This window comes from Dysidea avara, chromosome 5 (assembly GCF_963678975.1).
Source record: "Dysidea avara chromosome 5, odDysAvar1.4, whole genome shotgun sequence".
Taxonomy (NCBI): Eukaryota; Metazoa; Porifera; class Demospongiae; order Dictyoceratida; family Dysideidae; genus Dysidea; species Dysidea avara.
In genome coordinates, this window is record NC_089276.1 from 37184730 (window position 1) to 37212637 (window position 27908).

Below are 27908 nucleotides of genomic sequence, written 5' to 3' on the forward strand. Positions count from 1 at the left end.
ATTCTGTAAATACAATAAATAGTTCTTCATGATGAAAATTTGTGGAAGCAAGACAGCTGAAAATCTGAGATATTCATCCCTGAAAATATGTATATATCCAGTAATGGTTGACAGTAAAAGACAAGAGCTTTGTTCTGTTCTATAGCTAGTTACTGTATATGACCATTAATTAGTGAGTTTCCGCCATGATTATTTGAATGGTCCAATGATTATTGTAATATAGAAACACTGCATAACAAACTGTCACAAAAACTAATTGCCATTGATTTACTAAAGTAAATGAACTATCACATATAAAAACTACAAAATTACTGACAGTTGCATAGCTTAAGCTTCATCTCATTGGCTAGTTCCACACAAGTTATATCACCATATTGTTCCATGATAAATAACAACTTTTCAAAACTTCCTGTAAGGCCAGCTTTAAGGCCACCAGCTATCTTCCTCAGAACTACACTGGTTGCTTTAGATCTTACACTAATTTGTTGAATCTCCTCCTCCTCTTCAAAGGTGATAATTCGTTCACTCACAAAATGACTACTCAGTGTCTTAATGGGTAGAACTTTTGATAATCTTCCATAGTAGTCAGTGAACAACTCCAACTTACTACAGCTACACTCAACTATACACAACCATCACACTACATCATATACAGTCTAGCTGCTCACCTGATGTTGGACTGCAGCTAACTATTTCTCCTAGACCAGTAGAGGGAACTACTACACCCAATGGAGTAGTATTGGAGTAGACACCTATACAATTACTATAGTAATATCATGTTTATTAATGTGATGATGGTCACCTGATCCAACTAGTTCACCATAATATCCACCAGCCAGTTCAGCATCATTACACACAGGACAGAAGATGGTGTTACCACTACGTACCTCATTAAGGGGAATATGTAGCTTAGGACAATATGAACAAGGAACAAATGGGGTTGGTCTCTTTGCTGCTGGTAAGAACACGTTCATGATGTCATCCAGTAACTCAGTCACATCATCGATCAGTTCCTTCCTCTCTTGGACACTGGTCACATCATCTCCCACTACAGTGATGGTTAACCGAATACTATGCTTCTCCTCACATCGACTGATGTAGTACTTCTGATGGGATCCCAACTGTAGTCCAACCTTGCCTTGTCTCAACCTGTACAATAAAAAATTAATGTTAACAGTTGAAGAGAACAATACGATACTCACCATAATAGTTGATTATTTCTCTTCACATTTCTACAGATACAGTTAGCTATCAACTGATTTAAGAGACAGTTTGGGATAAAGCCATTGTAAAACACAAAGTAGACATTTTTATCTCTTCTCGTATTAGGAGGAACTTTGTTAACATCATGAGGAACCAGACATGGAACAATAAAGGACTCACCACCCTCTAGTGGTAGTGATGGACAGCCCTCTTCACTAAACCAAGCCTCTTTAGTGATACGAGCAACCAAGTGAAAACAGAGTAGAATATCTACCACTTGTTGGTAGGTGACACCTACCTCACTGGGGTAATCTGAGTGGAACTTGTCCAACATGTGCTGGAGAAGACTCTCGTGAAGAATACCATATTTGGTTAGCCTCTTCTGAGCTTTGTCGAGATCACACCCCAGCGACTTATAGGAGTGAGCAGTGATGACATAGCTAAACAACTTGGATAACCATCGAGGAGACAAGATCACAAGATTACGTAGTGACTTCACCCAACCAAAATGCAGGATAGTGCGTTTGCCATGAAAGTATCTCAAGATCCCTTCAAATTCCCCACTATCCTCAGCCACTGGAAATGCACACTCAGCAATGATATCAAGCAACATTGATCGTGATATTATCTGTGCTTTATGGGCTAACAGAACTCTCTCGATTTTGAGAAAGAAAACTGGCTGCATTCTTTTCAGTGAAGTGGCAGCTATAATGACAGTAGCTTTCAAACGCTCTATCTCTTCATCTCTGTGTTTGTTGCTAATGAAAAAACAGAAGTTTTTGAGGGCTTCCTCAAGACTTTTCCCACTACCAGCTAAGTGTTGTGCATAAGATTTCTCACTGAGCTCTTTCTCAAGCAATGGTAACAGCTTCTTCTTTGCAATCTTACGAGCTACCTTGATGTCAGGATGAAGCTTGTCAATGTGAGTACCAGCTAGTACAGCAGTTGGTAGTAATGGAGACAGGCCACCCTCACTTCCCTTCACTGAGCTCACACTATCAACTACCTGCAGCCAGTAATGGATACTGGAGATACCAGTACAGCTTTCTGGTAGTGGAGAGGAGCCTTCACGAGGAGTCACCTGGTCTGTTAGGTCTACTGAAACATCAAATGTTATCACAGGAATTCCATCCTCTGAAATAAAAATGGAGTGAGTGTTATGGAAAATTATCTGTCCGGCTAAATCCCACACAACAGCATTCAAACCATCACAGTCATATTGTGTTGAATTGGGAGAAGGTGAATGCATATTGTGTGGGGGTGGATACTCAAATGCATAATTGCCAGCAGATGTAGTCATAGACTCAGTAGTAGAATATTCAGTAATACTTTTATCTGCATTCAGAGTTGGACTATTTAAATCTGCTGACAAGTCACTCTCAGTTGATAACAACCACTTTAAGGCACTACCTCTGTAATGGTCAACAAACTGATGATGAAGATGGTTAGTCTTTTCAGTGTCACTGATTCGTTTCCAGTCTCTACAGTAGATCTTGCACACATCCACATCGGTTCCCTCAGTGGCAGCTTGTCCCTCCACAAACTCCTCACCAAGGAAAGAAGCCACAAGGCAGGTCTTCCCAGTGTTCTCTGCTCCAACTAGTAACACCTGTAGGTCCCTGGACTGAGCCTGTCCTTGTTTGATAGCCAGTGAGTAGGCAATCTTGATACTGGCATCTCCAGTCTGACAATCTATGGAGTAGATAAAAATTCAGAGCTATATTAAGAGCACACAGTGTTTGTATAAATATATAAACTAGTGGGTGGCTGGTGGTATCATACAGTAAAGTACGTGTACGTACTACATAGTAGGGATCATGAAGGTGTGCTTTTTCACATGAAAAAAGTTGAGCAGAAACCAACCTCATGGCAGCTTTGCATTATTGGTTAGTTATACTCCAGTCTAAAAGTGCATTTAGCATGACCCCATGCAAATGCTTCCAATAAGTACTATATACATTTTTAATTTGATTAATAGCATTTTCTTTTTACTGCAGACTAACAATTATTGTTCATAAGGCTAATGCTCTTACTGGAATCTTAAAGAGGTTATTTGAGTGTCTTGACTCAATGGCGGATCCCTCATGGAGGAGCTATACTTCTGATTAAAATACTAAATTTTATGCCAGGAAAAAAAATATGCACATTTTATTACAAATTTACTTGAAACTAAAGTGAACCATAGTCAAACTAGCTATGAAATTGTCACCCAGCACCTTACTAAGTGCCTCTAAAAATAATTATCGGGTTGCTGTTGTTTAAGACATTCAGAGCCCTTTAAAGATTTCACAGCGATCTACAAAGGCCATAATGGTAAAAATCAACAATGAGATACTACTGAGAGGTGTATTATTTGCTGATTCAAAAATGCAGCAACTAACAAGAGGATCTGGCTCTCTCTAACCACCTTGTTTGTGCCCCTCCCCTTGCCAGGTCCTGGATCCGCCCCTGTGACTGTACCATGCTTCGAACATTGTATACCAGTTTAATCCGTCTTCACCTAGACTATGCCTCAGTGATTTGGAACCGTTACCAGTTGAGTGATATACATCTGTTAGAGCAGGTACAAGGACGAGCAACACAACTAGTCTTGCAACTCAAGAACGCCCATATACAGAAAGGTTAAGCACTCTTAATCTACCAAGTTTGTTATACAGAGGACACAGAATGGACATGATAATGGTGTATAAGATGGTACGAGAGCATAAGTGGATGTCCCGTTGAAAATTTCTTTGCCATCAATGACTGTATATCTACATAAAACATTATACACCAGGAAATATAGCTTTTCTTAAAGAGTAGTCAATGATTAGAACAGCCTCCCAAGAGACGCAGTCACCCAATGTTTGTTTTTCTATTTAAGGAAAAACTTGATGAACATTGGCAACAGTTTCGTTTTGATTTTCTGTAAATTAGGATTTGGTACATAAGACAATTGTCTTTACCATTTGTACAATGTTTTATCAAAATAATTAATTAATTAATGATTTATTCCTTCAAACAAGTGCAACTCATTAAAGACAAAGGTTACAGATTTCACTGTTAAATGTCACTTCAGATGGAAAACTGCAGTACATACAATGCACTTAACACCTTTGTATACCATTTGCTCTCACTGACAGCACACAGTTTTACTTTACAGTAGTAAATCAATGACTCATGTGTTGTCTATCAAGTAATATTGTTATTATTACCATTTCAGAGACTATACAGAAAAAATAGATGCCCATACAAGGTGATACCCTTACATACAATCCATATATAGTCACAATTGCAATGCAACAAGTACAAAAGAAGATACACAATACCATACAAAACTAAACAATCACAATTCCCTAGAATAAAACTGTTTCAGATCATCTGTGAAGCTTTTACCTGGTCTAAAATACAAAATGAAAATCATACATATGCCTCCAACAGTTGAAGTAACTCAAGTAAGTATACATTAATTCTAGGCTATTATTCCCATGTGTAGGGTTGCGTATCAGGCAAAAACTTCAAAAAATTTGCTTTGCCAGCTACATTTCATTTCCAATTATTCTCTGTGTCATCATCTTCATGCAAAGAAACCTTTCTAGGATATTGATTTTTGTATTAATAGGCTACTGTACCTTATAAGGATTCCATGAAATTATTGTACTACGATAGCTCTACCAATAATTGTAGTGGGCATAAATGCTTTATAGATGACAAAACCAATTACTTAGTGTGGATGCATCACATGATAATACTCATGATTGAGTCATGTACACATCAATAATCAGTGGCGTAGCCAAGGCCTTCAGGGATGGGTGGGCACACTCACCCACAGATTTCTTTCCATGCAACTAACTAGCATAAAATGCAAGTCAAACCTTAGTGGACTTTACATACATTTGGTTTTCAAAAGTGCAAAAATGTATCTATAGTTAGCTAGTAATACGCTACGCTGCTGTTCCTGCAGTTTATTTCATTAGTTAATGCTATTGTATGAATGATATAGAAACTAGAATGAAGACTAACTTACTATGTGACCTGATTTTGCAAAAACATACCTTATGGCACATTGGTCAATTTTCTGTTTTATAGCTTAAATGAGGTACTGAGTGCTCACCTACAGTATTTTACATTATGAACTAACTTTTATAGTAATGCATCGAGCTCTGTGAGTGATACACCTTGTTTACTAATAATTCCATTTCTACCACTTAAAATACTTTAAAGAGATTTCTGATAATTTAATGAAGTATTCTTGGTACATTTCTGGCATGAATCATTGTCTAAGACTTACTTTTAGCCATTCCAGCACCTGACCAATCACCCCCAATTTGTAAGCTAATTGGTGTCACACGCATATGAAATTACTACATGGTCTGATATAATCATTCATATCTCCTAGGCAAAAGACGCTTTGGGTGTGAAACTTTTTTACAGCAAGAATGTTTAATAGTTGCTTTATCCAAATATGCAACAAAATAATTTTTTTTTTGTAAGTTGCAATTTTCATTTGAGTATTCCCAAAAATATTGCACGTGCCCAAAAGGTAGGTTTCCAATATCCGGTCATTGATTTTACTCCTATTTGTCTTGGTGACTTTTAACTCATCTGTACTTGTGCACAACTCTTTATACCCAGCCTGATCATATGGCCTAATTCAGCCTTCACCAATTTTTTTTAGCATCTCCAATTGGATCGAGAGAACTTAATTTTCATCTACCTCTTTAGAGACACTTAATCCTGTCAACAAATGAATTTGTGCTGTTACTCACAAATCAGTATTCTTGGATGTAGAAAAATAGACAATTCTGGATGTTCCTCTCTTCCCCATCTACAATTTTAATCATTCATGCTGTGGATTAAATATAGAGCATTGGATCTTGTGATGTAATTATTGAGTTTAATCAACTACTGATTTACAACAAAAATATTGTGCCACAAAGGAAATTACGTTTGTAATAGCATTAGCAAGTGGGCGCCACTGTCCTAGGGAATTTGGGTGGGAACGTGTCCACCCATACTCACCTTTGACTACGCCACTTTGGTACAAGAAACAGGAGCACTCTGACCACACAGTTTACATCAGGTAAACTGCCACAGAACAGTCACAATTAGTTAAAGTGACATAAAAATGGGGTTAACTAAACAGCAGAATTACATGTAAGCTAATCCAATAATTATCAAGACATGTGCAAATTATGCATGTGGAGCTGTTGACACTGTAATAACATGGTCAACAAAGAGTATTTAATTTATTAAAGGAGTACTATGTGTTGTAGCTATACTGCAAGCAAAGCTTTGAGCAAATTAACTTAACACACAGGTGCACACTTCCTGGCTAATTGTTTTTATATTTTAGGCAAGTAGTTAACATCACAAAGAATTGGAGGTACCAGGGGTGGATCCAGGGAGGGTTCCAAGGGTTCCATGAAACCCCCTTTTGAAAGAGCCTCTCTTACTCGAGATACTCTAATAGAACAGTCAAATCAATATACTCTAATAGAGCAGTCACAGTAGTCTTTTGAGGAGCAGTGTAGCAAGTTATGTATCTAGATATAAATAAGGAAATAATTATAGTTGGTAAGGGTATCTATGGTGAGAGGTAGCTGTTGTCAGTAGGTGATGACCTTTTTTTTTTTTTTTTTTTTGGTCTTCAACTTATAGCTAGGCTGAAGTTGCAATTCCAAAAATGGAACCCCCTTTTTAATAGTCTGGATCCGCCCCTGGGTACAGTAAGAAGGCACTTACTCTAATAGAACACATCGGACAAACACACAGACAAATGAACATGCACCAAATTGGCTTGCTCATGCCTGCCCTATACCTATCAAAATGTGCTACTATATACTTTTCTAACTGTCCATATGCTGTGAAGCAATATCAGGATGCCATGAACGTACTATGAGAAAAAAGTTGAGTTAGAAAAAGTATGCACCAAAAAGGTATACAATACGAAAAAATTAAATAAATCGTCACTGGCAGGAGTTAAACCCTGACCATACACAGCAGTAACCACAGCAACTTCAGGGAAGTACTTAGCAGATGAGCTGTTTATTGTGTGGTTAGTAATACAATGCAGCTGAAGTTTTCTCTACATCATGGCCTTCAACGTGCTGTAGCAGACGTAGGAACACATGTAGAAGCTTGCAATAAACTTTGAAACATAGCCAGATGGTGAGTGTTTCTTTTAGCATGTGAATTTTGTTGATACGTGCACAGATTGCCAAGTAATCGTTGTCAATAGCTGACATATAAAAAGTGTGTGACAAAAAAATGGCACTGAGAAGAAAAAAAAGTTGTCATTAGCAGGAATTGAACCCTGGACCTCTGGGTTAACAGCTTTATGCACCAACGCTTTGTTTGTTTCTTCGTGGTTTTGACAGGAATGTAGCTCAAGTTTTCCTCTACATCAATGCCTTCAACGCTTTATAGAGAATTAACGGAAGTACATAATGATTTGTAACAATAAACTTGGAGTTGCCAGATGATAAGCGCTTAATTTTGTTAAAGTCCCGTGTTGATGCGTGATCTGGTTGTCGAGTTAGCAGTGTAGCGAAGCAGACAGACAGATAACTTTTCAACTCTATATATATATATAAAACCTTAAATAATGGAGCATTTATATGGGTATACAGATGGAATCATTGTAGGATTGGATTAGTCATTTTAAAACTGTCACACAAAGTTAAAATAAGTGCAGAAGACTGAACATGTTTGTGTTGTAGAGCTGAAGAAATCAAAACTTGCACTGCATCCTCATTCAAGACAGACTTGAATCGTAGTGATAGGCATAATGTCGACAAGGAAATTGATGAGCTGTTCAGTGACTATGGTGTCACAGCGGTGTGAAGAACAGTTGTATAAAACAGTTTAAAGATGCAGCTTAATTGAGCTGATTATGATAGCAAATTGTATTTTATGGTGTCACAACATAATGAAGACCAGGCATGACGTCGAGCACAGACCACACCCACATTACAGAAAACATAAAATAACCATTCTACATGGAAGCTTACTCCTGACGTCCTTGGTAAAACTAAATAGAGTGGTATTTTGGACTTGTCAGTTCATCGTAACAATTGTAACTAAATTAGACTCTACCTCCCATAATCAAATTCAACTCACACTGGCTTGGGTAACTGTTCGCCCACTATGGGCTAATATGTTTGGGAGAGCAAAGCAAATTGATGATCAAAAGTGAGATTTTCAATGTTTGAGGACTTCCTGCAATAAAGTATGCAACCATTTCAAACTAACTTCTAGCAAATCCCTTAGAGGATTTTAACCCATTAATGGTGGTAGCATGGCATTATAAATCACATAGGAAATAAAATCTAGCTTCGTTATAAACTGTTCAGTGCATGTAATAATGAGATGCACTAGTGTTGAAGTGGACACGCCCATAGGGGTCCCATTTCTAGGATAACTGGATCCTTCCTGGACTTTGTTTTCAGCTATTCACCCTGTTACACAGCATTTCAAATGAAGTACAGTATGAGAAACGTCAATACAGTCACTATAGACAATAATGTCAGCACAGCCACTGGGAAGCCATAATCCATTACCACAAATCAACATCTTGTGCTATCAACGAAAAGAAATGGGAAGAGCAAAGGTAAGTTCATATACTGCAGTATATGTCAAAAGGCATCTGATAACATCTAGCAATGAAAAATTAAGCCTGTAGCCTTAGCTGTCATCGAGTAAATATGTTTTTCTGAAGATGTTAGTTAGTCAATCAGCAGCAAATTCCATTAAATATATCATGAACTACGATATTGGGTTCATAATAGGGATCACCCATGTTTTCTGCAAAAACTCTAATGGAACACACACCTTAAAACCACCTTGAAAGCATCCTCCAACTCAAAACAACCCTCTGGTGGTTATTTGCAATGAAAGGAAACAGTATGTGCATTTGGGACAGCCGTTATGTTCATCTTCACATCATGAGCCACGATAGTGGGTTTATAACAGGGATCACCTATGTTTTTATGCAAAAGCTCTAATACACACCTAAAACCCTATGGTGGTTATTTCCTGTAAGAACATAATTCCATGACTACTTGCAATTGGGAGCATATACATATGGTGTGCTTGACAAAGTCAATCAGCAGTGTTTGTGTGCTTACACCAGGACTATATAATTGACACTTGATAACATAATCACAGTACTTATTTCATGAAGCTCTTTCAATTGTGTATGTACTTATAAAGAAAATTTACTGTACCATGCAGAAGTCTATATACTCCTGCAGAACTCACAATTTAGTATGTTGTCAATATTTTTAGAAACAAGTGACGTTTCACTGGATCATCATCTACACAAAGTGCAGCTAATTGCTTTATCGCACCTTGGCATGTGCTATCTAAGTGCTGCTGGCATTGTTTCAACTCGACAAATAATCTACTATGTCCATGAGCTGTCAACTGAACTCGGTGGAGTATAGTTTCAGTCACCACTTCATAGATTACATAGCCAAAAAATACACGTCAAATGAAAATCCACAAGAAGCAGACAAAAATGACTCATACTCCAGCAATTGATCATTTGAATGAAACTCTCTCCATTTTTGGGACCACCTCTCGTGCAAATGTAAAGCTCCCAATCTTAGCAGTTAAAGTTGACGTCAACATAATAATGTCAGTGGTGATGTTGGAATGCATAATTGGGAGTCTGCAGCAGTGGAGATAGTGGAGTCCCCTACTGACATCTTGTAATATTGACAATTTCACATATATGGGGATATTATGATAATTATTCAATAGTGATGAAAGGCTGCCACCATCTACAAACTCCATGACTTTGACTAGTTGACCAGGCATTTCACTATGGCAACACACTCCATACATTTTCACTATATTTGAGTGATGCAGCTTACTGTGTAAAAGACACTCTCGTTGGAAATCCTGTACTGTGTACTCATGAACCTCTGATTGTGGTAAACTATGTCCAATTGTACCGACTAAGTGTTGTTGTTTAATAGCGCACGCAATTCCGCCATACACTGCTCGATATACACTAAAACCATATACTCCCTTGCCGACATACTCCAGTTCATTGTTATTAAACTGAATCGCGGCTCCATCCAGCATCAAGTGTTTGATTGGTGGGTCATGATCAGAGTGCCATCGGTGCTCGGATTCTTGTTCTTCAGCCCTCGCTGTAGCTCGCTCACGCCTCTCAATTGTGCGATAACTTATGGTCATAGGGGACTCAGAAATTACAGCAAAGACGTTCGAAGAGGGAATATTACCATGCACGTTGTGTTTACTGGATTGACCTCACCTCGAGCCTCACCTTGTACCAAATGCAAGTTCCGCAAAACGAAAGTTTACGGTGTGATGGTATAGTCCCACCTATTGTCATGGTTGTAAACCATACACAGGGGAAATTACCTCCGTCCCGCTAACCCCTTACTGTTCACGCGTTTTGTACCGGTAACCTGTCGAATGTTTTAGGAGTCCATCACATCTAAGTTCAAAAAACCCAATACAGTAATTCCTTTTTTCCAAGAACAACCAGGGTATGGAACTTGCTACCTCAAGAACTTATCTAACAACCATTATTATCCATCTTTATACAGCAGCTTAAATCATAAATTTTGTTAACTCTCTTAATCATGTTTGGTTATGGTGTACCCTCAAGTGGATAGAAAATTTGCTGAGTGGTAGATCTCAACAAGTAGTTGTAAATGGTGAATACAGTAATCCAAGTACAGTGATATCTGCAGTTCCACAAGGCTCAGTACTTGACCCACTACTATTCCTTTGCTATATTTATGATACTACTCAAAGCCTGACATCTAAAGTTCGATTATGTGTCAACGATAGGTTAGTCTACTGCAATATTTGGATGAACATGATGTAATTGATCTTCTGAATGATTTAAACAGAATAATGAAGTGGTCTATAGATTGGTGGCAAAAATGTCATTTAAAACCCAAACAATTCTGAGATTTTAAGAATTACGAACAGGGTCAACCACATATCATCTGCTTACTACTTGAGAAATTCCCAAATACCCCTAGTGAGTCATGCAAAATATCTGGGTGTGGTCATTAACAAGTTTCTAAACTGGACTGACCAGGTTTACATGATAACAGCTAAAGCAAATTCTGTAAAAGGGTTCCTACAATGTAACTTGTGTAAATATCATTATCATGTGAGCACACGCCTGTTTGGGGACAGAAGAAGTATCATTACTGAGGCCACAACCATCAACAATCTAGCTTCGTAGAAAACAAGGTACTGTATACTGGCACTATACGCGATACCATTACTGAAAACATACTCAATTCCTATTTCATTAAAAAGGTATAAACCTTAATAGCTGATTCTAAGTCTGCAATAAGACTCAGTCCCCCTTCAAAAGTTTTCGTAGTGTAGCTTGTTCGCAGCTAGCCACTTTAGACATATTCAAACATTTTTAGTACAGTATAATACCCAAATCTGTCCCAACCTCATGATGTAGCTAAAAGAGTAGTATTCTGAAGATATCATTGTTATTACACTTGCCCTCAGCTCCTCCTAGGTCTTGTGTAATAATAAAAATATATCATCCCCATACTGGGATATAGACCATGTACGTGCTAAGGCGTGGCACTTTATTACATCATCAAAACAAAGCATCCGCCATTTTTTGAGGGCAAAAAATGTACACATTCTATGCCTACGAAATTTTTTAGAATGATAATATGAAGGAAACGTGCTAAAAGAGAGTAGAGCTGGTATAAAGTAAGTTACTGGGTAAAAGTATAAAACATATTTGCTGCATGGCAAGTTATTCCGCATAGGGAAGGTTTTTGCAATAGAACGTTCGATAATATTGCCCTCATGCACTTTTCTCATAAACTATCGTGAAACTTGAAGCCGTAGCAACTTTTTTCTGGTTTTTGCCAGACCACGCCTTGGCATGCACAAGGTCTATATAGCTATTAACTTACTATCCTACAAGTTTAAAGAAAGCATGTGCAAGCTACTGTAAAATGTGTGAAAAAAGAAGATTAAGGAGAAAATATGAAGAAACTAGAAACTAAGGGGACACATTACTAATTTCTATGGCTTCACATGCAGAATCTATCTGTGTTTGCTTTCCATCTCCTTTTATATCACATGTGTGTGTGGTACTTAACAATCACCATCTCCACTTAGAAATACTGACTTTAACTATCAGTTTAGTATTTTAGACCTGCAGAATGGGAATTCTACAAATTTTGGATCTAGTCTCACAGTTTTAGTTCTATGCTTCTTCAACTTTGTCATCTTGCTACCTATATATGTATATTTGTAACAAAAGTATGGAAGTAATTTTAAAGTACTTGATTAAATGATCTATTAAACTCCCTAAAATTTCCAGCTATCTCCTTTTTTGAAGCCATAGTCTTCATCACTAAAAATCTATTTCCATACTTTTAAAGATAATACTATAACAAGCCACTACAAGAATTTTTGGACAGTTTCGAGGAGAATCAACTGTAACGTTAAAATTACAGTGTTTTGTAACCACGCCATACTATATGCAAATACTTCAGAGGATTTCACATAGACTTGCACTAAACAGAAAATGTCTCAACTAAAGCATAATATGTTATTCATCAAGTGGAGAAAAGTACTTATGTTGGTTTTACAGCTTCACATAAAGCACATAATTTTATTCACAGAAGCCATAGGACATAGTTGCTTGCAGTAAATGCTGGACATTTTCAGCTCAAATCTGCCTCACCCTGAGAGAATTCACACAGCCAAAGTTGTTAAATAGGCAGCACTGATTACAGATGTGTGAAAGCAGCATTTCACTTTGTTTCCATCGAGGGGTCTGTCACCACCCGAAAATCGCATGTAAGTTTCCAAATCTCACCAATTTTTTGTAAAGATTCCAGATTCCAAATTATTGCTAGCCACAATGGTAACATTTATGCACTTGACTGGCTTCCAAGCTAATTGGATCACTGGTGAGGCCAAAGTTGTTCTATTGCCTGTACAAATGTGTCAAGATACATGCACATCTGCAGTGCTCACGAAACTAAACTGATTGCAAAAAGCACACAAGATAATTTACAGAGTAACTAGCATTTGATAGAGCAATTAAAAAGCAAAATCCATTCCTTGTCTGCCCAGATGTGAAACCAGGTGGTTGGTTTATTGAAACACCCAAACGTATCACATCCAGATCATATGTAGGACCAGGTATCCTACAGACCTTCAGCACTTGTGCTGTAAAGTATTAATAAATAAACTAGTATCCATTAGGTTCTACTTGGAGTACTTAGAAATATTGAGTTACTCTCTAGAATTCCTATGGATATAATTAAATGAAAATAACAAGGAGAAAACATCCTGACCACCTGGTAGACTCCTGCATTATAAGCATTCGAGCGTAAATCGGATGGCTGCAGGTTCGAGGCTACCTAGGTCCAGTCATGAATTTTTTCTCCTTTCTCCAACTTTTTAAACACACCTTATGTAACTAAAGTCTTTGAGCAGGCTAAAGGACCAGGTGTCCTACAGACCTTCAGCACTTGTGCTGTAAAGCATTAATAAATAAATATGTAAACACAGCACTCTGCATGCTAATAAACAATTAACTTACCATTCAGTATTTTGTCAACTTTTTCACAAACAAGTGACGATGATGGACGTTTTATTGGATCATCATCTAAACATGATATAGCTAGTTGTTTGATTGAGCCTTGTCTCATGAGATCTAAGTAATGTTGCCGGCATTTAGAATCACATACAACAAACAATTTGCTGGTATTAGGATCTGTGACAAATTGATATAGATTACCAAGTTTAGCTTGAGCCACCACTCGACAGATTACAAAACCAAGTAAATACACATCAAATGAGAAATCATATGAAACAGACAGACCCTGGTGACTTGAAGTTAAATCTAAAATATTCTCCACTTTTGAGCCCACCTCTTGTGCAAATGTAAAGCTGCCAACCTTAGCAGTTAAAGTTGACGTCAACATAATAACATCAGTATTGATGTGACAGTGTAATATTGGGGGATTTTGGGAGTGGAGGTAATAGACCCCTCTACTGACATCTTGCAATATTGACAACTTCACGTACATGGGAATGGTATGGTGGTTATTTAACAGTGATGAAAGAGTGCCACCATCTACAAACTCCATGACTTTGACCAGTTGACCATAAATTTCATGGTAACATACTCCATACATCTTCACTATATTTGGGTGATGTAGTTTCCTGTGTAAAAGACACTCACGTTGGAAATCCTGTACTGTGTACACACAAGATTCTGAGTGTGGTATGGTAAATCGATCGAACCTCTGTTGTTTGATAGTACAGGCACTCCCGCCATACATCGCTTGATATACTGCACCAAAAGTTCCCTTACCAACAAATCTGCGCTTATCAAACTGAACTCCATACAGCAGTAAGTGCTGGATAAGTAAGTCAGAGTGCTGCTCAACGATGGATTGATCATTAGTACTAATACTAATAGCAGGACAAAACTCCGGCGATTTTTGTAGTTTTGTCGTCTCAGTAGTGTTTCTGTTCGACATAGCTAGGGTCCGCAACGCGAAAAATCGATGTCCTCCAATCAACTACCTAACTATTGTCATGTGTTAGGCTAAGTGTAACTTGAATAACACCAGCGTGGCAGCCAGGTTTGTCACTTTCTTCTGGTAAAAAACGATACAAATGTCTTAAAATCACGTGATTTTTCGTTGCAGCAGTTGGTAGGGTTCTTCGTATGCCACGATATTCACTCTCAACATTGTTCAAGTAGTCTATCATCAACTCAAAGTATTGGTGGTTTGATTTTATTGGACAGTTTCTGGTGGCAGCACGATCTGTGCAGCTTTTCGGCGATAGACAAAATGTTTCTTCCTCTGGAGCACAGGACAAGCAGAGCAGCAACTGCGCCGTGGGTCAGCAATGACCAGTACTAGATAAAGTACCTGCATGCGGAGTATGGTTATAATTGAAGCTTGTTAGCCATCTGGCTGAGCCGGTCCTACATATATTTACTTAAAAACGTAATGAATTCCTTGATATATACGGGGGACTTTAAGTAAGGTACTCCATATCTATTACGGGATAACTTTAAGTAAGCAACGCCACTTATATTACGGGGAAATTTTAAGTAAGCAACTCCATACCTTATACGGGGAACTTTTAAGTACTTTTCAAAAGATCACGTGATTCATTAACCTTAGTGTAGACGTGCAAGACAAAATGGCGAATAGTCAGCTGTAGCATGGTGCCTTTGCGGCATCCGGAATAGCTGAGAATTGGTATCACACTAATTCCTGACATTCAGTTGTGGTAAGCTAGTAATTATACACCTATAATTTGTATCACCTAGTACCCAGGGGTGATTTTTTGAAAGGGGGGCTAAGCTGGACAGGGACATAGGTAATTAGCCAGACATCAGAAGATACCAAACCTTCTCACAAGGCCCTAGTTGTAAGATTCATGTAGTATACATGGTAAAATTAGCTATTTGGAATCAAGGGCGGATACGGGGGGGGTCAAAGAGGGCTCTTGATCCCCCTCCAAAAATTATTAGTATACCAAGATCGAGATACTCTAATAGAGCAGTCCCTCTAATAAAGCAGTCACAGTATTAGAACAGTGTGTAGTGAGCTATTTAAGGATTTTTATGTACTTTACCAGCTATAAATGCGTGGTTGGTGAGGTGGGCAGCTATTGTCAGCTAGTTGTGACCTTTTTTTGGTATTACCTTATCAAACCAGAAACAATGTAGTGCCTCAGTTAAATTTTGACCCCCATGCACTTTCCATAAGTCTGGATCTCCCCCTGTTTGGAATAATGACTACATTAGTGTGCAAACCAACCTAGGGGGTCTGGGGGCATTCCCCCCAGGAAATGTTTGAAAATTAGGCCCTCTAAAGGTGAATCTGAGAGTATTTTAGCAGTTTTTCAGTGGAAAATAATGGAAGTTTATTATTTTATCATTCAAATTTTACCTTTCCGTTAAATCAAGACTGATTGCAATATGCATTGAGTATAGCTATCATGCATTCCTTTTTACTTGTAGCTACCAAGCTTTTAGATATAGCTAGCTATATGCCATAATGCATCAGCTCCTCTTAGCCATGCCTAAATCTGTGAAGCAGAAACATGTATAGCTAAGTAGTAGTGGTGTTGAACGTCACAACTATGATGCATGCTCCTTAGCCTATTTGTTAGTCATAAAACCAATGAAGTGTACTGAAAATGGAATGTAATGAAGGGTACTAGTAGCTATTAGCTAGTCCACTGGCAATCCTTAGCAAAGTGCAACTATATTTGCATTTATGGACTTTCTGAATTTATTGTTGTGATAGTCAATTTATTAGATCTGCCAGGTTATGAAGACTGAACTATAGGCTAGTTACAAATGCCAGCACCATAACCCACAGCATGGGGTCATATCAGAAGGTAACTGATACATATTTTATATTTAAAGCAAAGTGGGTGAATATGCTATAGCTACCTTATGAGACTGAAAATTTCCAAAGACTACAGTTTGCTAAATGGCTGAATTGGTAGCTACATATTATACTGAAGCTGATAAATGTAACCAATTAAACCAACTAACACTTTTTGAATCATATAATTTTATTTTAAATATAAAAACCACACTAATCACCTCTTATAGCCACACTGCTAATCATTTGAATAAAACAAAACCCACAATTACAACTTTTGTAACTGGAGATGCAACCTACAATCGAAACTTGTTTTTGAAGAACTTATAGGAAAAGGAAGCTATATTCTACTGGAATAGAGTTGAACAATAGGTATAGTTACATAGACATTATTTGTGTTGGTAGTGATGTATATAGTTCCTGAAATAATGATACACACAGAAGATATAGGGTTTTATTAGCTAAGTACTAAGGAAGGGGGGCTACAGCCACCTTAGCCCACCCACTCCCTAAATCCGCCCCTGGTACCCACAGTACAGAGGGAATTAGCTATATGGAGATTCACTATTTATAATGGCCTTTGCATTAGTTTTCTTGGCTTCGTGTTGGTTCTTTGGAATTACTTCAAGGTTGGGAAGGGAAACGGTGGGGCATTTTCCACTTCGATTTGTGAATCCCCACTCATTCCTCACCCTGCCCATACTGTGTTAGGGGATAGGCATTATGGGAATAAAATTAATGTATGTTGTGCATTTGATAATCATAATGGCCAATTCAAACCACGAGAAACCAATTAGTTGTAGCAAGGTATCTCTCAGCTTGTTTAGTCCTGTATACCCTTAAATGCACCTATCAATGTAATGTCCGAATACCACAAGTATGGGCTGAGGGTATGAACCTTATACACAATGATATTACAACATAAAAATGGTGGCAATAGTGGGGAACTTGCAATTGTACAGAGAGGTATTGGGAGATGTGGTGATAATGCATGCACTGCAGCAAGTGGGAAGGTGAGGCATATACATCTACTTACAAGACAAATTCTGATAGTTTGTATCCACATCACAACTTTGGTCTGGTTTTGCTTAGTCACATCACTTGATCATACATGCTACCTTATCTAATGGTTCCATGTCGTAAAAGCCACAAGTGAAATTCCTTTTGGCTACTACAGTTGAAAACGTAGTGAAGACCCCACTAACATGGCTATTTTGTCAATTATGATGTCATTGTGGATAGAGGTTTACCGATATGGGTTTTTGCCATTTTCCGATATCCGATACTGATGTCACCTAAAGAAATTAAACCAATAACAGATGGTCGATCTGATATTTGCAAGGCACAGTTTTCAACAAATGTATATAGCCAGCCATAGATAATACTACACCTATCTATGATCTACTGTAGCTCTTTAATGCTAAATGCAATCTATGGTCTATGTTTGTGGTGTCGCTTCCATTGTGCAACCCAGAAGCACCACAAATAATAATATTTTATGCATGCTCCCATCAAGGCTTAAACGGATTACTTTGCATTACTTCACATTTTAATGGCTGGTAGAGAAGACAGATTCTGCCTTCCTTAGTTCTCCTGTGGCTTTTTCATCATCTCTAAAATACTGGCTTTTACTATTTAATTTTAAACAATGGATAAGCACTTCAGCAAGGAAACAATCACCTGTGTTTGTATGGCTTCTAGCTTTGTTCAGCACAGCCTCAATAAACAAGGAGCAGTGACACTAAAAGTGACACTAATTATAAGTAAGAAACCAATGTAATTCCACTGTGTGAATATTGCTAGCAATATCGATTCTTGTAGCACCTTTACCAATTACCGATATGGGCTAAAATTCCCATATTGGTGGCCAATCTGATTATCGGTACACCTCTAATTGTGGATATGGTCCATTAAGGGAAGGTGGAGGTTGTATTGTTAAAATTTAAGGGTGCCCAAGAGCAATACCAATGCAAGATTTGAAACATTCTTTGGATGCCAGCCACTACACTTGTATTACTAAAGCCTGGCTCAAAGTCAGAATATAGATCACATATACATGCAACTGTGTATATCCCCTCCTAGCCATGAACCTCAAGTTTTGCTACATGGGGGTTTATATTGTCGATATGTCTCAGTACATGTAGGCATGAAATTGTAATTTTATGTCAATATCACAATTACATAATAAAAATTTCCTGCTTAAAGCTTGTCATATTCCATTTTAACGTCTGTCTGGAAAAAATCACATTATTGGTATAATCATTATCTTTAAAGTAAATTGTCCACTGATCAATGTCTTTATTGTAGGAAACCAGTTCTCCTGTAAACCACTCTCAGTCATATTTTGCCTTTACTTTTCCTCCTATCTTGGGTTTATAGTTAGGACTGGCACCCTTCTTTTTCTTGCCTGCTTTAAGTCATCTTCATCATTCAAAAAGTGTTGCTGCTTGTCTGGAGGACCATAGATAGCTGCAGTATCTCTTGGCTTCTTTTGCTTTGTAATCGTTTCTTTTTAGCATCCTCTGATCTACCAATAGCATATAACATTAATCATTAAGCTATTAACTAATATATATTAACAGTATTGTAATGTTGCACACACAGAACAGTCAGTAGGGGTCCACAGGTGCTGGCAATCTCCCTTGTTTCCTGACCTTTCTCCATTAATCCAAAGCTTATTAATATTTTTCTTTCTACCTGGTTTTGTTATAACAGAATTTAATAACTTGTTTATCAGCACATGTTACATACAAGACTCTAATTACAGTGATAATTGTGTTGCAAATAAGTAAACAAATGTAATCGTATTTCTTGTACTTGTATGGTGTGCTTAGATAAGAATCAGTGTGCTGGTAATCCTGTGCATAGCTCATTTGGAATAGCTAACACAGACATTATTGTCCGAATGTGTGTCCCTCCTATTAATTTGTAAAAGTTTGTTAGCCGTATCATTATCATTACAGCTATGTCCCCGTTACACAGCGTTTAAACAACACTTAGTAGAAAAGCCATTCTGTATTCAATCCAGTCATTATGGAGAAATGGACAATTCACTGGGAAACCATAAATGCCACTGTGTGGCCAGAGCTACAGAATCAACACCTTGCACTGTAAGAAATTGGACAAAAAGGAGGACAAATGAAAGCATGTGAATGGCATGATGTGTGTGTGCATTGTATATACTACAGTATGCCAAAAGGCAACGGTCAGCATCTAATTATAACAGCGAGCTTGTATCCTTAGCCGTTCTGACTGAAGGCAGTCCGTCATTCCAAAATTCTGTTTTTAAAAATTCTGTATCAATCTATCCGAAAGATTTATTGGCTGTTCTGAAGATACTGTTAGGTTTGTTACTACCATAAACACCGAAAGTTTAGCGTGGTTTAAGCAAATTTGACAAACAAAGGAAATTTGCCAAACTTTATTTGCCTATTAGTTATTTTTATACTGTTCAGTACTGGCCATATACAGTATGTTTGCCAAACATTTCCTGCTTTGCATGCTGATTCACCAAAATTAAGTCACCATCATTTATGGTACCTAACTAGTGCTGCCCATAGTTGCTACATACCTACAATATTTTGCTAGGGTATATTAACACTTGCAAATATTTTACTGACCCTGTTGATAGTGCATTAATAAGCATAGAGGCTATTCTTCCAGCCAACTTAACCAGTCTATTTATTTAATTCTTCATATGTTACCACTAATATTTATCAACAGACTTCAGTATTATCAAACACACTAGTATAAATTTTGGTTAGGGTCTGCTCAGTTATTTACTTCAATCCATGCTTGCCTTGAGCTCAGAAAAAATTACCTTCGTACGGACAGTGAAAGTCATTATTTTGCTAAACAGGCAATACTAAAGTTATGGTTAAGGTTGACACAGATTAACATATTGCTATATAAAGACTTTTCATATTTCCAGTAGATTGGATAATGATTGTGTTCTTCATATCCAGTACAGCATCAATGATGGACTTCTGATACGGATAAAAGGAGAGAAGTGAAAAAGATTCAACTAAAGTTAAAACTTTACTGGCCTCGGCACCATCCAAAGAATCATTACTGTGATGGGAGCTCTGAGAACTAAGTGTTGGTGCTGGGCAGTCAGGTGCTGGGACTCTCTTCTACAGGCACCTATGCACACAACACAGTATTATTTAATTTTGCATGAAGATTCATGAGGTATGACTCACCAGTGAATGTCCAGTTCTTTTGGGGTTACATTGTAATAATTCTGAGCAACTGCTGCAAAGAGGCCTTCCTTCAGGACTGCAGTCATAGCATAGAAAATCTGCAGCCTCATTACAGCACACTTCATAATCCATGTGGTTGAACCGCCAAAGTCACGTGATCAAAATCAAGTGGTTAAGGGCCGCTAAAATCACGTGATACTGGCTAAGGCAACGAGTGATCATAGAGGGTGTGCGCGATGGTACCACAATTGATTTGGAGTAGCCCAGTAATAAGCTAATAAATACGGTACTGTAGTAGTGAATTCATGGGACGGATTGCGTGACAGCGGGAGGCAGACACGTCACAACTACAGATAACTAAGATCACGTGACGCAATGACTTAAAATTCTCCCGTAAAGATGACGGAGATGATTACTTAAAGTTTCCCCGTAATGAAGACGGAACACATAACTTAAAGTTACTCCGTAAGTATGATGGCGCTGGTTACTTAAAAATTTCCCGTAAAGGGTATGGTAATTTTTGCGTTTTAAGTAAATTTCTGCAAGACCGGCTGAGCCATCTATATGCTGAAATTCGGCCAAAATGACGCGATTTTTGCAAACAAATACCACAATGGTTGATACATCAGTGAGAAAGTCTCCAACAGCAAGGATACAAAGCCTATAAACACCTAACAGTATGGCTATCTCGCCCAGTAAACGTATAGAGCAATCCAATGCATGAAATAGGCACTCACATGATCGATATTCAAATCTCGGAAAATACAACCATAATCTATTCCAATGACCTTAAAATCACTTGGAATCAAGTGACAATCAGTTTGTGTGCATTAGGTTCAGCAGTCTGAGACTCTCCCTATATGATGCCATCACAGCATAAAACACACTTGCACTGGCCCAGACCACGCGTTTCGATCGTGAAGCAGATTTGTGTAATGAAGATAATTCATGGTGAGATACTGTAATGCATACAGCTTAATAATGTATGAGCATGTATACAAAACCAGTTTATCCATGTATGCTATAAAAAAACAACAATTAATTAAAAACCGCTTTAAACCATTGCAAACTCAAACAAATTATTACTGTTACACACTACTGAAATGGCTCTCCTTTGTTTGATACGTATAGAAATTTGCTAACTACTTTCGTATAAGTGTAGGACACAATCACAAAGTCGTACCAATGTAAAACTACATAGAAAAAGCAAAACCTATTAAATTGAGAAAAACCAAATTAAAGGACTGACATTAACTAATTTTATTGTAAAGCCTTAAAAATTACTATGTAGCAGACAATTTTTACTCTATAGTAAAACAAAAGATCTCTATACTTGTCAGGAGTGTTACGTTCAAGTTTTTATCCCATATGATTGTAGTATATTCTCAAAGTGTCTCTCCACATGTCCCATGATCATGTATTTTTGGTAATGCAACTTACCATTGCTGAAACTGCTCTTACAAGTTATCAGTGGCATCTCCAACCGAGTCCAGCGGGTGATTAAACATAAGATAAAAACAATTAAGGATCGATTGTGGGTTCTTGTTGGTTGTCATTAGTAACGAAGTACTAATTGCTGTCTCAGTGATGTTCATCCATGGTTTATCTACGGATATATCAAGAAGAGCACTTGTTCTTACTAGTATGTGAGTTGTTTTACTTATTTTGACTTTAGAAAACGGCTTTTCAAGTCATAAATCAGTATACTGAATGCAACTATACTACAAGCAAAAAGACACTGGTGACAGGAAAGAGCCAGCTGAATTAAAACTTGACGAATTTTGTGCAGTGTGTGAGGGGCAAATATTTCAGTAGACACCGCAAGGAGGCTATATATTCTGCAAACATTATTAGGCCACTCCAATTGGTAATTATGTTTCTGGTCCACCGCCCGCATCCTTTTTTGGAGAATGTGAAATTTCAGAAATACATGGGGAAAATTCCCACATCAGATTTTTAAAAAAGCCAGATTTCAGAAACAAATATTGGGCTGCAACAAAGATGCTAAATCAAACTGCTGACGTATCATAAATTGCCTTTTATTAGTGAAAACCTGCAAGAAATGGGCATAGTGTATAGTACAAATCGATATACTCTAATAGAACAGTCAGTAAATCACAAAATGCTCTAATTGAGCAGTCACTTCATTGTTGCTTTGTTGCTGAATTCCGCCCTCCGGCATCTAAAATTAAACTTCAAATGACCAGAAACATAAAAACAAATTGGAGTGGCCCTAAAGTGCATGTATGGAGTTATTAACAGCTGGTGCAGTGGACTGATGCCAGACATACGGTATTCAGTATTTCTGCTGCACAAATTCAAGGATGAGTCTGACTGCCATAGCCATGAATCAGGCTAAATGCCAAAACTCCAAGATCAACTAGATTTCAATTAAGCCTTCCATGCATGTGATATCATGCCCATATCCACCAGACAAATGTGATTTGGACCAAGATGTATAAAAATGTGATTTCAGTGTATCTAGTCAGACCAGAAATATAACGCTCACATACCACCTAGGAATCCTAGGTGTAACATTTCACGTGCTTCACTTTATATAAACAAGTTAAATTTGTTCGTCTATTTTCAAGTGATTCCCAGTCCAGTTGGTCATGAAATTACAGTAGGATCACACGTGTTTGTTACAAAGCGGGCTGCTCTATGTTGGGTAGTTTTTTTTTTAGATTTCAAGGTAGACTGCCAATGTTATGTTTAACTGGAGGACAAATGAATACAGTATAATGCTTGATTATTTACTATACAAATTATTCACAATAAAGCAAATTGATATCCCATTTTGATAATAATTTGTACCTCCACTTTGCAACATATTCAAGAACAAGAAATTATCTCCTCTTTTAATCTCCAACCACTGTCATCAATCAAGACCTCACCGGTCTTTGTTTATTCCATCTATGATTTTGCTTTGGAACAATTTATCTAAAGATTCTAATTCATATCAAGTATTTAAATCTATAATTCACCTTATTGTAATTGTACTATATAATTTTATTGATTTGTCTGTGTATACTTTCTTCATTTTCCTTTGAAGCTGTACAGTTTTTGTAAACAAAAATTTTTCTTTTCCATATTCTAGGATTTCTAGTGACTGAGAAAAAATTGAAAATATAAAAGAAAGAAAGTGAATTACTATATAGTTATAGTTAGTTTGCTTTTGGATATTTAATGTCTCCAACTACAACCAAAATTCGATGAATGCATTTCATCACTGGTCATCTGAACATTTCAAAAGTGATACCTCCTCAATCAACTATATAATTATTCTGTTTGTTAGACTGAATCAGAAGTCATGCCTTTTCTTGTCACCATGCATTCTTGTCACCACATTATGCTCTGAAACCAAAGAAATTGAGTGGTCTTCTATCTTGTCAAGATCAGCAGAAACAATTGATATCCAATCAGCTTCTGTATTGTAGTAACAAAACTTGCCTTGGTCATGCAACAAATGAATTGAAGAGACCTGCTTGATATATCAGGTAGGAGAATAATCTATTTTATTACTACCTTATTCCATTTTCCTGGAGGTTCCACTGATAAAATGCAATTCCAGCGATGATAGCCAAGCTGCAAGTTTTGATTCAGAAGGATACTGATGAAAGCCGGAATGGAACGGAACGGAACCAATAGGGGCGCGCGCCAAGTTAAAAATCGTTTTAACAGATTGTGCACTGTTTCCAACTTACACATAATAACTAGAATTGTGCTAGAATTGGTTTGCTTCTGCTATAGACATGCTAGAAGTCATTTGCTCGATGGCTCTATTTAATGCCCACTGCAAGAATGCGTTGTACAATCGTCTAAGCTGAACAACGATCATTTAACTAAGCTGTTAACCTGTTTTTTTGTAAGCACTGTTAATATAACACACTGTAGTTTGCTAATTCTTGTAAATCGCTGCCAATAATGGTAGAATTATAGTCGCTTCAGAAAACCAGCGACACTTGTACTAAAAAGGCTTGAATACTGCTACAACATGAAAATACTACAGTAGTTCACCTTTTGGAATGGTAAAAAAGTACTTCTACATCAGGATTAAACTAAACTGGATGGATTTTATTTACACACACCTTGCCACGTGGTGGGCATTTAATAGAACTTTCGAGCGAACGATTACTAGCATGCCTATAAACAGAAACAAACTAATTCTAGCACAATTCTAGTTATTGTGTGACAGTTGGAAACAGTGCACAATCTGTTTTAAACGATTTTTTAATCTGGCGTGCGCCCTGATTGATTCCGTTCCGTTCCATTCCGGCTTTCATCAGTACCCGATTCAGAAAGCATTCCCATCCTGAATTCAACCATGAGATAGCTATCTGACATTAGTCCACTGCACCGTTAATAAATCATTGATGTTAACTACACAATATAGCCTCCTTGTGATATCTGAATGTCACACACAAAATTCCTTTAGATTCTGCCGGCTTAGACTGAGTTGATTCAGCTTGTCACCATACTGCAAGAGTTTCTTATAGTGTATGTTTGTATAGTCACAAATAGTATATTCTCCGTACAGAGAATATACTATCTATGGTTGCTACATAGCTAGTGATTTATGCCGATTGGAAAGGCTAGGCCCCGGCCCAGACTGTGCATTCTAAGTCAAAGTAAGCAAAAAAACAACTCACATACTAGTAAAGCCAAGTCCTGCATTAAGTTCCCTACTTGATACATCTGAAGATGAACACACTGGGTCAGCTGTGAGTACTTCGTTACTAATGACAACCAACAAGAACCCACAATCGATCCTTAAATTGTTTCTATCTTACGTTTGATTACCTGCTGGGGGTGCCACCGATAACTTCTACAGCAATGGTAAGCTGCAAGCTTCAATTTGAGAAAGTATTCCGTTCCGTCGTTTAGTCCATTGTTCCTTTCCGTAGAATAGACCCCACCGTAAATGTATTTTATGTCATTTGAGCTTGCGAATTAGACAGAAAATAAGCTCCCGCCGTAATATGATGTGCACGTGCAGTAGGTTGGCACGTGAGATATGGTTATTTATAATGCAAATGTGTGAACATGTGTCATTCTAGGCTGCCAGGCACAAACGTGATGGCTACTGTTTCCCTTACGGACTTACCGACGTTGGAGAAGTATTTTTAAATGCGGTGCACTTGCTTAAGCAGTCCCAGGAGACGAACCGGCCAACGCGACAGAACTGAGCTACCCGGCGGACAGGAGAAGACCACCACGGAGTGCAGCTGATCACCAAAGAATAAAGTGGGCATTCAAGGAGCGAAGAGTACCCTCTCCCTACCGACGTCATCATCAATGGCATGGCATTGTCTGGAACGTCATCTGAAAGCCCCTTGGTCACTTTATATACTATCTATGGTCACATATTGGACCAGAGGTCCCTCTTCTCGAAAAGGGCTTCAAGGAACAGCTATACAGGGCTCCAAAGCCTTACCACTGGCACAACGATCTCGTTGCTAAGATTAACACGAAGTGTATGGAGTCTGAGGAGGAATTTAAGCCACTGGAACAAAGTTACTGCCTCCAGCTATCTGCATCAAGTGTGACTCACCCAAGTTTAAATCCCACTTGCTGGGTCCCTGTTGCAAGTGTGTGCAAAAGGAGTAATGCATACTGCCCCAACAAGATAAGTAGACCATGTCATGTCACAGAATGTCAATACTTTGTGCTGTGATGTTAGTGTTGATTGTGTCTCATAAATGTTTGCCATGTAGTTGTGGTTTGCTATGTTGTGACAGCAGTCTGCCACCCAGTAGTGTTAACCATAACTAAAGGGCAGTCAGTCAATTGTGTTGATAGGGGATGGTAACATGATTGTATGTTCAATAGTACTAGTGCAAAGCCAACTGGTGCAGCTGACCCAGCCTTCCAGAACCAATTTTCCAAGCAAGTGGATGGGAAATTTTTGTGGGGATGCCATTAACAGTGACTAAAATGCAAACTGGGGCAAGAATTATCCCACGTCAGTTTCTGGCAGGTGCTTAAGGCCATAATTCCTCTTTTATCAGTACCCAATACACTAAAGGGAAAACCATGCAAAAGGCTGTCATCAGCAATAGCTGAGTTATTGAACAATCATTGCAGGCATATATTATGGAGTCTCTCATAAGCACTAATCTGTATAGTCCACTATTAGTATAGGCAACCTCTTAGTGGTGAATGTATGATACCTCAACCAGTACCTTCTGAAAGACAAATTTAAGCACAAAGGCCTTTAGGATTCCCATGCACATGATCCAGCTAGGTAACCTTAAGTATGTTTACATTTAATCTCAAATTGGGTACACATAAATAATCAGTATGGACATTATCTAGGTTTCCTCTGGGCAAGAAAAATTTTAGCATTACCGGTATTGTGTGTTCTGTCTCCTTACTTTTGACTTAGCTACAACCTGTTACTTATTTACTAAGTTATTGCGACCACCAGTAAGAAGCCAATAGAGGTCTATTTAGAAAGGGGTATTGGTTTAGTTTGTGTGAAGAAAATGAGTTTAGTAGTACAAAAGGATTTGGTCCAGAGTGCCTTTAGGGACTTAAGATTCACAGTCGGGACCCCATACTATTGGCAAGTTTGCCAGCTATACAACAGATGACGTGCTTTAATGCTTGATTTTGGAACCCAGGATCTGAGGGCATGGTATACCTTTACTGCCATCTGGACTTATGGGTTGGCCCCCTGTTGTATTTAATCCTCCAGGCTATTTTATGCTCATAGCTGTAGAGCCCAAGGAACTCCAGTGATACTAGAGTGACCATCAGCCCAGTTCTGGCACATCTTATTTTACCATGGCGAGCCTTCTATACACTTGTTGTAAGGGTGCTGACCCTGATAGAATTCCAGGTTGGATATAGGCTTAAGTCTGTTTAAAGGAGCATCTATAATACCAATATGCTGGCTATTAGAATTCCTCTCACTGTGGTTCATGCATGATGTCCCTCCTACCAATAGCATTGTATACAACTCAACTTGTGTTTTAGATGTAAGGACTGTCAGAGCTGATATTTGTTCTTTAACTTAATTGTATCAACTACAGCCTATGAGGTGGGTACATGGTATTACCAAATTGTTTTAAGTAAGCATAGCAGGACAGGTAACAATATTGTCAGGTACAGC

At 38.0% G+C, this 27908-nt stretch overlaps 1 protein-coding gene across 1 annotated transcript; it reads right to left on the reverse strand.

The window, feature by feature from the left end:
- Positions 1–206: 206 nt before the first annotated feature.
- LOC136256637 (uncharacterized) lies at positions 207–14865 on the reverse strand. Its single transcript, XM_066049614.1, has 5 exons — positions 13772–14865; positions 1203–2895; positions 803–1149; positions 669–752; positions 207–622 (listed from the first exon to the last, which is right to left on the reverse strand). Exons 1-5 carry the CDS (start codon positions 14715–14717, stop codon positions 309–311), a joined length of 3384 nt encoding a protein of 1127 aa, XP_065905686.1. The 5' UTR covers positions 14718–14865; the 3' UTR covers positions 207–308.
- Positions 14866–27908: the final 13043 nt, after the last annotated feature.

Coding starts and splice junctions, on each gene's coding strand:
- LOC136256637 (XM_066049614.1), bottom strand. CDS start 14,717: ATGTCGAACAGAAACACTACTGAGACGACAAAACTACAAAAATCGCCG. Junction 753..802: donor TGGTGAACTAGTTGGATCAG/GTGACCATCATC, acceptor GTAATTGTATAG/GTGTCTACTCCAATACTACT. Junction 623..668: donor TAGCTGCAGTCCAACATCAG/GTGAGCAGCTAG, acceptor GGTTGTGTATAG/TTGAGTGTAGCTGTAGTAAG.